Below are 14373 nucleotides of genomic sequence, written 5' to 3'. Positions count from 1 at the left end.
TCTGCTAGAAAAATAACTGCATTCAGTACGTATTTTAGAGATGGTTGCTTGGGTTTTTTTCTCAGCTAAGCAAGCTAGAGATGCTGCTAAGTGGAAGATTAGACTCTAAAGTCCAAGTCAATAGACAGAAGTTCATCTGGCAGCAAATTCCACAGACACAGATGGAAGAGTGTGAAATCCCCACTGCAAAGCACAAACAAAGGAATATCTCTCATCTCTTTTCCTACAGACTGCTCACCTTCATCCAAATAAACCCTTTGATAGTTAACTCTGCCAATATTTGTTATTAGCAAAAAGACTTCTATAGTAAATTAATTATATGATGAAAGAACCATTTCATGAAGAGGAACAGGTGTTATCAGGAGCAGAACTAAAAGCCATCAATCTAATTCAGCATGTAAGAAATAAGTCTGACGCAGATTCTTTGTCCAGTCTTGTTTTCTCCTGTATCTTCATGATCCCATGATAGAAAGACTGTCAGTATTATGTGCTTGACATGATAAAAGAGCTCACTTATCTTCAGGGAACATGCCAGACATTCATGGTGACCCATACAAAATAATTCAAACATATCTAACACCCTGTGCTGTCAGATAAAGGGAAAAAAAAAAAAAAAAAAGGAAAACAAAGCCTGTGGCTTATGAATTGCCAACACAGAGACAAAATGAGCCACTGGTGTCAGTGAAGAAACCAGAACAAGAAAAGGATGGTACCTTGGTCACTGTGCTGTCCCTGCCTTCCCCATCAATATAACCTGATCTCTCTTTGCCAAACCTGTCTTTCCACTGCTTTCAGACAGCAGTTCACCCTGTTTCCATGTTTGCATTTTCCTTCTTCCCTACCTTGGGCATCTGGACCCCTTCTTAAACCTTCCTGCACAGAAACCAGACACATTTTCCAAGAAAATCAAGCACTGCTTGGAGGCAACTTTTCTACTTCCCCTCCAACTTCAACAGTACATTTAGCCTCTCCTACTCTGCTCTCTCTTCCTCCTCCTCCTCCTCCTAAAAGAGTCTTTGCTGCCCAGAAAAACCATTAAGCACAGAGGCTAATCCCTGCATAACCATTGATTACTGATTAACCACAGACCACCTTGCTAGGTTTTGACCTAGCAAGCCCTGCACAGAATCCAGTAACAAGCAGATGGCAAAGAAAAGGATCCAGCAAAGCACTTAAGCATATGGCTATCTTTAGGAATGTGAATTAACATCCTTATTCAAGCATATACCTGATTTCTGGCACACCATGTAACTACATACACACGGAGGTGGCTAGGAAATTTACCATCCTCTTGAATTTGGGCCCTGCAGCCTATGCAGTCTTCTTTTCTGAGCACCTGAGAATGGGTTCTAATTGCCCAGCTGGAATACCTTTAAAAATATAGTATTCTACTTCCCATTGAATTTTCCCTCCACCAGCTTTCATCCCTTAGCTTGCCAACACAAAGCAGCCTTTGTCTCACCATCAGATTGTTACTTTGACTTTTCATATCTTGTCTGGTTTTTGTGGAGCACTTCTCTTTTAGGTATCACACCCAAAACTGAAGCACTAGAAATTATAATAAAAATAGTCATAATACTGATTATAGCTCAAAACCAAAATATTTATGTATTTCTCTTGAGTACACAATTAGGCTGTGTTGAAACTGGGAGTCCCTGCAGCTCCACAGTGAAATTCTCATTAGTTCAGTTTTCTTTCCTACTACTATCTCTAGCTTTGATCTCCATCATGAGGCCAATTTCCATCCACCTAGCCAGGGGGTGTTATAGAGAAGATCCTAAGACTCTACCATTTCAGGAATGAAGCAATAAAAATACATTTTGACAAACGCAGGCAGTGTCAGGGCTCACCTCTGATGTGAGCATACACATTCCAGTGTATGGGAACATTGAATCAGACCTGGAATAGACAGGGCTACAAACCAAAAGGCCCAGTGTTTTTGTCAAAAAGATGCTTTCACACAAGCTGGGATAACAGAGGGGATTGCTGATGTCTGGGAAGGGCTCAGGAGAGTGATGACTGCTGCCTTCCAACACCAGACAGAACAATGAAAATCAACCAGGGAGACACCACTGCAGAATGAGGAGGAAATGCAAACACCTTCAGAAACACATTGAACAAATTGACAGCAGTCTCCTGGTTCAAGTGAACTCCTTTGGGGCTCAGAGGCACTGGGGTCCTCCAGCCTTGGCCAGACAAAGAGGGAACATTCTGCATTAAAGATTTTAGAAGCTTCAGATCTTTCCTTGCAAGTGGTGCACTATGTATTGGCACAGCACCAGCATGGGAATAGGATTATTGGATTTGAAAGGCTTTTTCCCTGGAGTGGTCTTTATCCTCTTAAAAAGATAGAGCAATTAAACATTTTTTTTCCTGAAGAGAATTAATTGTCTGTGAATAGTCACACTGGTAGCCAGATGCATCACAAGAGATTTTCATCTTCTTAAACACATGGTCAGTGGCTAGCAATCCATTTTATCAATCTTTTATCCCTAGCTACAGAACAAAAATTTACCAATCCCAAATAATTTTAATTTCTAAATCTAATATGAACAGATGGAATAGAATTTTAAAAAAAGTATTTTATAAAAGCCTTTAACATCAAAATGATGCTAATGTTTGAGAATCAAAACTTGTGACTGGACATTCTGTTCTAGCCAATAGACATGGAATGCTTTGTATAAATTTCACAAAGTTCTGCCAACACTACCCTGCTATAATTTCCAAGAAAACAGGAAGAAGCACTTACCTAGTGCATGTCAGTACAATGCAAGGTATTTTCACCAAAAGTTGCAACAGAGGGGAAACATCTAAAAATTATTGTCAGAAGAACATATTTATGAAAAAGCAATTAAAGAGAGCATCACAGACGAATGCAAGATCAAGATTTTCCTAAATGTCTTAATAGGAGAGTGAAGTCCACTGAGCACAGCACCTTGCAGGATCATCTGCATCACAAGCAGAGTTGATGTAACATCTGCATCAAGCCTGATCTTTAAGGTCCCTTCAAACCCAAACCATTGTATGATTCTGTGAAGGAGAACTTCTGGCTTGAATCAGCACAGCTTCAAAAATTGGCACAGTCAAAATGTTTTGTTTTCTTCAAGATAAGCCACACAAGGTCTGGAGGAGCTTCTGCTGCTCAGTGTTTAGCCAAAAAAGAAGGGATGAGTGAGCAAAAACTCAGGGCTAGACTCTGCTCACAGTGTAAACTCAGAGTACTCCACAGGTAGCCACAAATTTAGGCTGGCAAAACTGAGAGCAAAGTTAGGCTATAGGTAGGGACTGAGCTCAATAACAACAGTTCTGCTTATGCAGCTTGAGGGGAAAAAAAAAAAAGGAAGAGGAGACTGGACTACAGAGCAACCTCATTTTTAGCTCTGTTGCTGATATGGATGAAAAACCCAATTTTATTTTATTAAAGGTGTCAAACTTTTTTAATAACCCAGACACCTACAAGGATAACAAATTCACATCCTCTGTATGGTAAATTGCATATTCAGCAGCTGTGAGGCCAATTAGACATTGAAATGACAAAGTGCTATCTCAGGCCAGCAGAGACATACTGCACAGAGACAGTGTTGTTTTATCATACTAGCAGTGTTCAGCTGTCATCTGTCACACAGGCTTAGGGCAAAGGGCCTCCACAGCTGGAACAGCTGCAATAGATGGAATTGCAAGATTAGCACGATAAGTTGTTATACTTTTACCAGACCACTCAACTCACATCCAAATTTTAGCCCCAGCTCCAGATGCACTCTTTGTGTCAAGCTATAGCTTTATGAATGAAGAGGAATTAGCTTTCAGCATTACAGCCCAAGGCTGGAACAGTTTAAACCATTTGGCTGAATTTAAAAAGGTATTAAGAAAGCTGCAAAGACTAATTTCATCTCCCAGCATATTCTCTCTCCCTTTTTTCTTAAAGACACCTATTACTTACAGATTTTTTAAAAAGAACTATATTAGACAAACTAAGTAAAATGCAATTATATGTGTCATTAAGTATCAGTTAATAGAGTGCATTTAAAAGAGAAAGCAGCACAGATAGCCTATTGGTTTAAATCAGAAAGCTAAAATCTTTGCTAACATACAGAATTCTTTGAAACTTTTCTCAAAAGAATACACTGCTCCATTAGTGGTGGATTATTATTCTCTAAGGCCCTGTACATGCTAGAAATGTCTGTAACTAACTATAGCTGTGTAATAAATTCAGTATACATACAATTATTCAAGTAGTTTATACCTTTAGTAGAAGTAAAAGAAAATCAAAAGCTTTTTAATTGGAACCATTGTTTCCAGACTTTACTTTCCATATTTTCAACACATAGCAAAGGCAAGATAAACTTCTTAGTGTAAACCAGCAATGTTTACCTCCTTAGAGCAACAGCTAAATCAATCACCACTACAGATATTTAATATGAAGACTCCATTTTTTTTTTTTAACATAGGGGCCTATCTTTGCAGTGTCAGCATCTGAATGACAACATACACATAACATAAACGCCACTTAAAATTGTCAAAGTTTTCATATTTCCTTGGGTTTTTTATGGGTAAAGTGTCCCTTCTTGACTGTGTTAGGAACAATATTTCAGCTCAACAGAACTAAATAAACTTTATAGCACAGAATGTATTTTTTCACTGGTCTTTTTTTCCTGTAGCAGCCTCCATTTTTCTCAGTCTGGGAAATAAAAGCCAGACTAATCCCTTTTAAATTTATTCCTACCCAGGAACACTTGCAGGATCTGATGCTGATGTGGACATTTTGTGGATATAAAGTGCCCTATAGGACATTATACATCAGATTTTGTCTTTTCTGTGCACCTGTGGCAAAGCCTTTCTCTCTAAGAGGTCCTGCAAAGGCAAAGGTGCTTCGGGCGAAAGCAGCAGGTTACCCAACTGCAGTGCTGAGGAAATACCAGCGACCTGCAGAGCCTCTGTGCCACTTGGAAATCCAACACCTCACCCAGACGAGGTGAAGCCTGAAATGCTGATCCCTCAGAGACCTCAATCCACCTGGCACCAGCCTGTTCTCACTTCCTTGGTGTTTGCCACTTGCTGCTCAGCCCAAATGCCCCATGCTGACCGTAAGGGCAGGTGGATCTGCCTTCCCCAGCTCATGGGCACAAAGTCTCCACAGCTGGCAGACAAACACAAAGAGAACAGAAAAATCCCATTGCATTCACACGGCCAAGAGGAGCTCTGGCTTGCTTGAAAGTGCTGTGTCCAGCAGGCTCCTCATCACAACCCAGACAGGCAGACCTGGAGGACAGACAGACAGACCCTGCTGCACTACAACACGAAATAACTCATTCACTCACACTAAGATTAAAAGAGTAAAAGGAAGTAATGTTATTTCTGACCTCGCAATATATAGAATTCTAAAGTTGACAGTGAATTGGAGGATGAAATTGGAGGATGAATTGTTCTCCAACCACACTGGTTAAACTAACAGTCCATCAATTCTCTTGTCCCAAGAATAATGTAAAACAATCATTATTTATATGAACACTGTGTGAGAACTCTAGTAGAAATATGTAACTTTAAAACTTTTAAAACAACAGGGTGACAAGACCCTCAAGCACAAGGAGCTGCCTGGGTACATGGGCGAGCTTTTGGGTGCCTACTGCATCTGGAAAAACACTTCCCTCCAGAGGTGCTAAGGCAAAGCAGGGATTTATTAAAATGGCAAGAGATAAGTTATTTATTGAACTGTTTTCACATTTTCAGCTGTGTTAGAGAGCTTCCTGCAGCTGCCATAGAGACAACAGCTACAGACAATAAAACTTTATGAGCGATTTAAATTCTCTCTCCCCTTAGGAGATGGGGAAAAACAAAGACAACTGACTGTTTGCAGGTCTTGTGTATCTTGCCTTCATTAAGTAGGACTCTCTTTATGCACTTATATGCTTTTCCATCAGATAGTCAGACTTCCACAAAAAGGATTAATTGTTTATAGCTTCCACTTTCAACAATACCCTATAAAAATACACTGCAGTCATATCTGATTATCCAATTTTGTTTAATACAAAGCACTCCTGGCACATCAGTCTGCTTATTTGCACGTGTCAGAATAGCACCAAAATGGATTCCCGTGGGCAATGGAAAATAAGCTTTGCACTTGGAAAATAAAATAGTAATAACCACACAGTAAAACTGCAGATGCATGCAATAAATTAGATTTATCAACAGTCTTATACCATTAACACCTGAAATTTGCCCATAAATCTACCTCATTTGAAGCTTATTTAATGTTTCTTCTAGGTAGCTGGGAGCTAGAGATTCAAACTACGTAAGAACTGACAGGCATGAAAAAATAAAAACATTTCTTTCTTTCCCTAAAAAATGTGCAACTTCCTTGTCAAAAAGACACCAGCTTACCCAGTAAGATGGGTACATTTCCATCCAGGATCAGTTCACATTTTGACTTAGATACTTTGCAAATATCAAACAATAAGAAGGTAAAAAGAGGATCTGGTGAGATAAGAGATTTCTCAAATATCTAATACCATATACAGAACTTCCATTTAATTCTCCCAGGATCTGTACATATATTTTGACTGACATATATATTTATGCTGTATATGTTTCTACTTCAGGTAAATCTAATATGCACATTCAATACACCTGCATTTAAAATTTTCCAATCTTGCAAAGTCTTACTAGTTTTCCACATATTTTATATTTACAAGATGTGGTGAGACTTAGCTTTCAACAGGTGCCTCTCAGTGTGCCAATCTAAATAAAATTATCCTTGATTTTCAAAGCCTGTGCTGGTAAAAGACCAGGAATACTCTGAAATACTGCATGAATGAAAATACTGAAGGATGGGAGAAGAGCATGAACAGAATAATAAACAGTAAAGGGGTGTGATTGCTGATCATCCTAGCAAAGAATGAGACCAAGGAAAATGAGCAGACTGTACCTCCCATTACCTCACTGGAAACACAAGATGAGTAGTGAGGTATGCTGGAATCATAACTGTTTTGCAGCCATATTTTTCTGTACTTTTAGAGCACCTGCATTGTGCCTTGAAAGAAAAGACAGTAGGTGGTAGGACTAGATAATCTTCATAGGGCCTTTCCCATCTTAACCACTCTGCAATGCTGTGCTGCAATGTCACTGCCCAAAAAACAGGGTGATTTTCAAAAAAAGAAAACAAAAGTTGCTATTTTCAAAAAGATACCATATAGAAGAGGCAAAATTGTAATACCCCACCAAAGGTAAAGGAAAATGCTGAGAACACTCATGCTGTACTGCACACATGACTGAGGGAAGTTGCCAACTTCGCTGTCCTGCAGTGAATCCATGGAAAGTGCACATGCCAGGCTCAAGCCCAGTGCTTGAAAGAAGCAGGTTAGTATGAGACAGCACCACTTGGTTCCCATGAGCTGCCATCCTTCCTCCATGGCTCTGAATACTCCAGAATTTAAACAGCTGGGCCTTCCCTTTTCTTTTTTTGATGCTTTATTATAGCAGCAAGGCAGCAGATTGCTTATATTCCATTTTTCTCGGACTCTTTTTAAAAGTGTGAATGAGCATGTGTGTATGTTGAAGTGATAACATAAGGACAAGCCACATTTTTAGTAAATATTACTTTAAATTACCCTGGAATGTAAAAGTGCACTTGTGCAAAACTAGCTGCCCAAAAAGGAAAGCAGAGCTGTAAAACACCCTGCCTGCAAGTTGAGCATGTCAGCAGGAGAGTCACTGTATAAGGGCATGTTTACAGGTCATGTAAGCCTGCACCTACACTGAAACTCATGCCCTACAACACAGAACATGCATGCACTCCATTGCCACAGACTCCTCTATGAGGGCCCTTACATTGCAGCAGAAAAACAGCTGAGACCCTGTGGTCAGAGGACACCAGATTCCTGGGTGAATTTAAGCCTTTTCATCTCTATAATGTGGGTACAGGAGAGCAGGGAACAGCCTCTCACCTGTGACTGTCAGCACTGTGAATCTCATCACTGAAGCCAGCTCAGGGTGGATTTAAACCAGTCCCTGCTTTTGAATCACTCCAGCAGTGACAGGCAAACCATGTTCCCAGCTCAGTTCCAACTCCCCTTGGCTGCGGTGCAGTGGACTGTGCCTTTTTCACCTGGTTCATTTCAAAATCCAGCTGGCAAAGAAGCTGCTTAAAGGGCTGTGCCTTTGAACATACAGCAATGGCAGTCAGACCCAGGAACATCTGTGACAGCCACATACACCTGTGCAGGACAGCAGTTCTGACACATGGGTAACTGTCAGTAAGGCTGATGCTGTCAGTAAAGCCATAAGCAGAAGGAAATGAAAAATTAAGATACAAACCAGCTGGTTTTCAGCGATGCCAGAATGTTGTGCAATGCCTGTGATGCAGATAGAGAGAGAGGCAGGACTGAGCTGGGTAACAAGGATGCTAGCAGGTGACACCTTTTGCTCTGGCAAGTCACTTAACTCTCACAGGCTTTGGGCCTCCCTTCATTCAAGTCTTTCTTTATTAGATATGTAAGACAGGAATGGTGTCAGTAGCCTTAGTGATTACCCTGTTTTACTGAGTCCCTCATTTGCGCTGGAAGTGATTTGCCAGCATAATACGGAAAACCAAGATAAAAATGTGCAGTTTTGGATGTTGTCACTTCTGGGAACAGAAATGCACACTGTCAATTTCCCTGCAGAGCTGGGATCTTACAGTGACACAAGACTTACTACTGCAGGTCTTTCCTTTGGCAAGTCTCATTTTGGAAGTGAAGTTACATTACTGGGAGTGAGAAGGGAGTAATTCTGCAATAAACAGAAAAACACCAGAAATGGTAAAGTTTCTGGTGAGATTCTAACACATAAAAGCAAATGGAGACTGTGCAGAGGTGCAGTTTGACCTGTAACCCCACAAGCATTGAGAAAATAGTGAGACTTAAGAACAAGGAACATGTTTGGGGTTAGGGGGCAATAATCACTGAACTGGAATCTGAAACGCTAGGCTCTTCTGTTCAACATAGTGCTCCAGCATCCCCAGCCTCCATCAGATGCCCTGCATGCCATACCAGGCTGAATTCTACCATATGTTTGTAGCTAAGCTATGAAATTCATTTGTCAAGTCCTGGGAGTTTTTGGCAAGTTGTCCTGTGCTATATGTGTGGTCTGCTACACTAGAGCAGGCATGCAGAGCATAGTAACGGGAATGTCTATAGGATCCAGGGGCAACACAGCTGATGATTTCCCTTCTCTGACTTTTAGTGCTGCTTAATAATGAATGAAAATGGAGAGGACTCAGGTGGAAGCCGTTTCAGCACAGTTTCAGGCTTAAAGCCTGCTGAAGGCTGCTGGAACAAGTTATAAATACATATCTGAGCTCCACGCCAACTGTGTAAACTCAGAAGCTGCTTGCTTCATTCAGGGACTTCATACTCACCCAAGAGTCGGAGCCTCTTGGACTAGAGGTAAGTCAGTGGCTGGCAGAAGTCACATTTTCCTTGTGAAAGGGATGTGGAAGATGCTGGGACAATGCAGGGGCAGATGACAGATAGGAAATGGTTTCTCGATTGTTTTGAAAGGAAACACATAATCCAGAGTTATGGACCCTCATTAATCAGGCAGGGTAGTTCTGAGGAGCCAAATCTCACAAGAATAGCTGTAGGACTTGGCGTCATTTTTAAGCTCTTCCTGACTGAACCCTTGGCATGACATTTGCCCAAATTCTCCAACCCAATTCAAATATCACCACCTTGGCCTATGAACAGTTGCCTAGTGGCTCTGATTCAAGCTGATTCACAGCAAAAGATAAATCTTTCTGCACCTAAATAAAGAAAAAGCTGCTGAGAAATTCTTCAATTCCTCTGCCTTGTGCAATCTCAGGCCAGGAGTTTTTGCAACAAGGTCAGTCTCATTTCTTCATCTCCTGAACATGCCTCTTCCTTGCTGTGTTGATGCTATGGGTAGTCCTGCCACCCTATTTTTTAATAGAGCACAGAATGCAGAAAGGAGGCAGAACTGTCAGAAAGAAGTTTAATTGAAATTTGTGATACACAGCATGAAGCTGTCACTTTAACAGAGATTAACAGGTTGCATGGCAGGAAAAAGCTAGGATCTCTCTCAGCCTATCTCATCTTCAGAAGGAACTTCAGCTCCTGAAGTTACCATCTAACCTTTTCTATATGGAGAAGTGCTGCAATTTGCCACCCAGTGACAATGCAAAGCCACCTCTAAGGCTGTGTGCTGACATTCCTGGTCCCCCAGCAACCTTGCTGCCCTTCAGTCCTCAGAAATTCTTTTCAGCTCTTCTAAGATGTATAAATTAAAATAGCCCAAACCTTGACAGCCTGAATATCTGGATATGAGTCTTCATGAATGCCAAACTATTTTCATTTCACCTGAGGATGGCAGAAGACACAGGCACTCAGCACTCCTCATCCTCCAACCCCAACTGCATATCCAACCTTCAGGCTCCAGAGGACAAATCAAACTCCTCTGTGAAAGCAACATCCTGGAAAAACCAGCCACAGGTTCTCTCAGGTAATTTGGAAGATAGTCATGTTTCAAATCTGTCCATTAAACCTGACAGAAAATCATAATAGTGCCATCCAGGAGGGATTTAACCACAGTACATAAAATGCACTTCCCCAGTTTGGCACAGGGAAAGCACAAGATGATATAAAAATAAAGTCCTACGAGGTATATGACACACTCCAGGCTATTCTCTGATAGAGCTGTACCTCTGAGCAGAAATCCACTTACCCAGATATGGCTTCTAGTGCTATATTGCAGCAGCTGTTCCCCACCTCCCACTGAGGTTATATTTACGTGCTACGTTTCCAACACCCAGTGATCCAGGCTGAGGTGCTGAGATGCTCTGGGGAGGAAGGACAGCTGTTTCCCTGTACTTGTCCCAGCACTGAGAGGGGACAGGCAGTGTCAGGCTGGCCCTTTCTCAGGGGTGTCTTAGCACCACCTCCGTGCTTGCACCCAGGTACTCACCTAAGAGCTGCACTCCACGGGTGAGCCCGTAGACGTCGATCAAGGCCCAGAGGGGCTCTGCTGTCCTCACGCCGCTGAAGAAGAGCATCGCAGCGGAGTCATTCACCCGGTAGAAAACCCGGCCCTTCTTGTCCACCCAGAAGGCGATGATGTTCCCCTCGTTGGCAAACTCTTCCGGCAGAGCCTTGGCCCAAAACCCGCTTTGGGAAACCAAGTCAGGGCACGCGTACTTTGGCAGAGTGTCAGGGTTAATCCTCGATGGGTCCTTGGAAGTAAAGCCGAGTCGAAGAGCGCCGCTCCAGCAGCACTGCTTCTTAGTGATCTGCAAAGACAGCAGCAGCAATGACAGCGCTGGGCGCTTCAACACCAGCTTACACACTTCAGGCTTCACACATCCAACACTGGTGGCACAGTGTGCAGACAACCCCACCAGATTTAGGAAGCATTTTACCCACCAAACAGTGCTGTAGCTTTTCCAGCTGCACACAGCAATGCTGCTGCACACTTAGGATGCAATGCCCATATTTAAAACCAAATAAATCAAATTAAATCCATGTGGATAGGTGAAATGTAATTACAGCTGCATGATGATTCATTTCTATTTCTAGAGTAATTCCTTTTGGCCTAAGAATAATCCTCACACAAAATGTCCCAAAAATGGGCACAAAACCTTTAATCTCAGCAGAGCTCTTCCCACATGGTGCTCAGATGATGGGGTCTCTCATCTCTCTGACCTGAGACTAAAGCTCCAGAACCACAGTTATCTCCACAGGGTTTTCTGGGTTTCTCAGGCAAGTAAAAGACAATCTTTCCCTTATTTAACTTGTCATATTGGATGACATATTGAAATCACAGCCTCGCAACAGAGAACTTGTGTGTGGGAAAGCAAAATATAGAGTATTTGACTTTATTAAATACAAAATTTTGAAGCAACAATTTATCTTATGACTTGGAAAACCTACTTATTTCAGCTGTGAATGGTGTTTTTATGAAATACGTTGCACATAACTAGATCCCAACCTGTCAATATGCAATTACTCAGTGTGTGAGGGGTGAGGAACATCTGCTATGGTTTTTGGAATGGTTCTTGTGTTATACCCATCCTTCTGCACCTGACAGACAGCAGGACAAAGGATCACAGATACCTCCAGAGTCATCAGCTTCTACTCACTAGAACTGAACCCTGGCAGTTGGGGATCTGTGGAGAGCAGTCAGCAGGTCCTAAACACAGCACACTGAAAACACTACCTAGTTATAAGGTCACTAGTTTTTTTTTCCCATGGAAGCAAAGAGTTTTTCAGAGTTTGTATGTCCTTGGATAATGTCCTTGGTGAAGGTTTTCCTCTCATTTTATTGATTGATTATGAACCTGCTAGGAATTGTTCCTCTCAAATGGGTTCAGCCTGTCAGCATCCAGACTACCACATGTAAGATCTAAGGATGCTGGATCCAACTTTGATGTGGGGCCAAGACAGTTCCTGCATGCCAGCTGACCCACAATCACTGTGTCTGTTCACACTTTGAACCTGCAGCAAACACAAGAGCACTTGAGATAGCCATCTTCCATCAATGCCTTGGCAGCCTCAAGCAACTCCACTCCTGGCCAAAGGACAAGAGCAGAAACATGGATAGGTACCACCTACCATATGCCACACGAAACTTGTTGCCTTTCTGTAATTTCATGCTCTGCCAAAGCACTAATGGCCTGGATGAATGGCAGTGACAGAGAATGAACTGTCCAGGACTGCAGGACTTTGTTCTGAGAAGTCTGGCAGCAGCCCCACATGTCCCAGCTTGGAAGCATAGAATTTTCACCAAGGAATTCTACAAGACATTTTCTTTGTATTTCTGAATCCCCTGATAATCAAATTTGTAAATACTGTGTTTTTGTTTTCCATATTCCTCTCCAAGGCAAATCTGAAACATTTACCCTTGGGGTCACAACACTCTTACGAAAACATTGTTCAAAGCCCATGTAATTTCTGTTTTATAATTAAAGTATCAGAGAAAATAATTCAGAGCTCAGAAAAAAGTAATCAATGGACAATTTTTCAGTTAAGGGAGTGTTGCTCTTTATCCCTACTCAGTCCATCCAGGCACCTGAACTGTTTAGATGGAGCACTTGAGCACTGACCTCAGTCCCAGGAACCATGGGAAGCTCCTGCTTGCAGGGTGGAAACTGGGATGACACTGAAAAGGACTGAAGCAGATTTGCTACTTTATATACCTGGCCAGGGTGGGATGGCATCATGCATGTCCCCAGTAGCAGTGGGGTTAACAGTGTGCACGCGACAAAACATGGGAAACATAATACACTCCAAGAAGCCTGGGTTATTTTTTGCAGCAAATTTACTGCAAGTCCTAAAAGCTTTTGGGTCTAAGATAAATATGGCCTCATTGTCATTTGTACAATTCAGCCTCTTGCCAATACTTCACAGCAATCACAGGCAGGGTGAAGTAAATATTCATATGGTAATTGAGGCTGCAAATGTTCCATGTATTAATCAGCACCTATAAACAGTTCTCAATACAGTCTGACCACAGGCAAACTAATATCCAAATTAAAATCAAGTATAAAGCCTGCCAAGAATTAGACACAGCTGGACAAAGGGCACACAGTTTTGCTAAAAAAGGCAACAATTAATGATGGACCAAATCCTCTTTTCAGCAGCCACTGCTAGCAGAAAAGCTTGGGAGGTCCACCGGGTACCAGAAGGGGAGGAAAATACAGAATCAACATCCAAACTCCTCAATCATTGCTGCTTTTACAGATTCAGGCTCCTGATCTTTAATGCCTTATGCCATCTTTGAGAACTATACTTCCTAGCAATGCCCCAAATCACATGGAAGAAAACATATTGGAGCACTTGTCTCTGAGGCTGCTTGACAGCCATATTCCCATATTCCCAGATCTGCAAAATAATGTCAGAATAAAACCTGAGATACAATAGCTAATAAACAGAATGAAATCTCCTTACTTCTTTCCTCAGTTTTCCAGAGGGAGTTTAGACTTTATAGGACCTGAATGACTGGGCTCATGGTCAGCCTGTGGCTGGTAAGAAGGTCCAAGATGCTGTTTTCCTCAAGCACAAACAATAGCGAGCAGTTACAGGATGGACTTACCATACAAAAGCAAGGATGTTTTCACATTTCATCCCTCCCTAGAGTACAAGTTCTGCTAAAGCCTGTTGATTACTCCCATGAGACCTTCCCTTCCCACTGGAGTCAGCAGGAGCTCTGCTCATAAATTCAGATTTGCATGCATATCCTTTACATACATTATGCAAGCTCAAATCCCCAAATACACAGAGATAAACATGTGTGAATTTCCAGAGATAGCTACTTTGTTACAGAATGAGGAAGAAATAACCCAGAACCTTTGCCTAAACCGCTAAACCCACTCAAATTTTTGATGGTGTC

The 14373-nt window shown here is 41.8% G+C and overlaps 1 protein-coding gene across 4 annotated transcripts in view; it reads right to left on the bottom strand.

Moving 5' to 3' along the window:
* Positions 1 to 14373, bottom strand: part of NEURL1 (neuralized E3 ubiquitin protein ligase 1) — a 144454-nt gene that overhangs the window by 45504 nt on the left and 84577 nt on the right. For all 4 annotated transcript variants that reach the window (XM_021536311.3, XM_021536313.2, XM_077784679.1 and 1 more), the window contains exon 3: positions 10954 to 11275. In XM_021536311.3, coding sequence (XP_021391986.1) covers positions 10954 to 11275 — 322 coding nt within the window. The remainder of the gene's footprint in view (positions 1 to 10953; positions 11276 to 14373) is intronic.

Source organism: Lonchura striata, chromosome 7 (genome assembly GCF_046129695.1).
Source record: "Lonchura striata isolate bLonStr1 chromosome 7, bLonStr1.mat, whole genome shotgun sequence".
In the NCBI taxonomy this organism is placed as follows: Eukaryota; Metazoa; Chordata; class Aves; order Passeriformes; family Estrildidae; genus Lonchura; species Lonchura striata.
The sequence above is the reverse complement of the archived record's forward strand: the minus strand, read 5'-3'. Positions and strand labels throughout refer to the sequence as shown.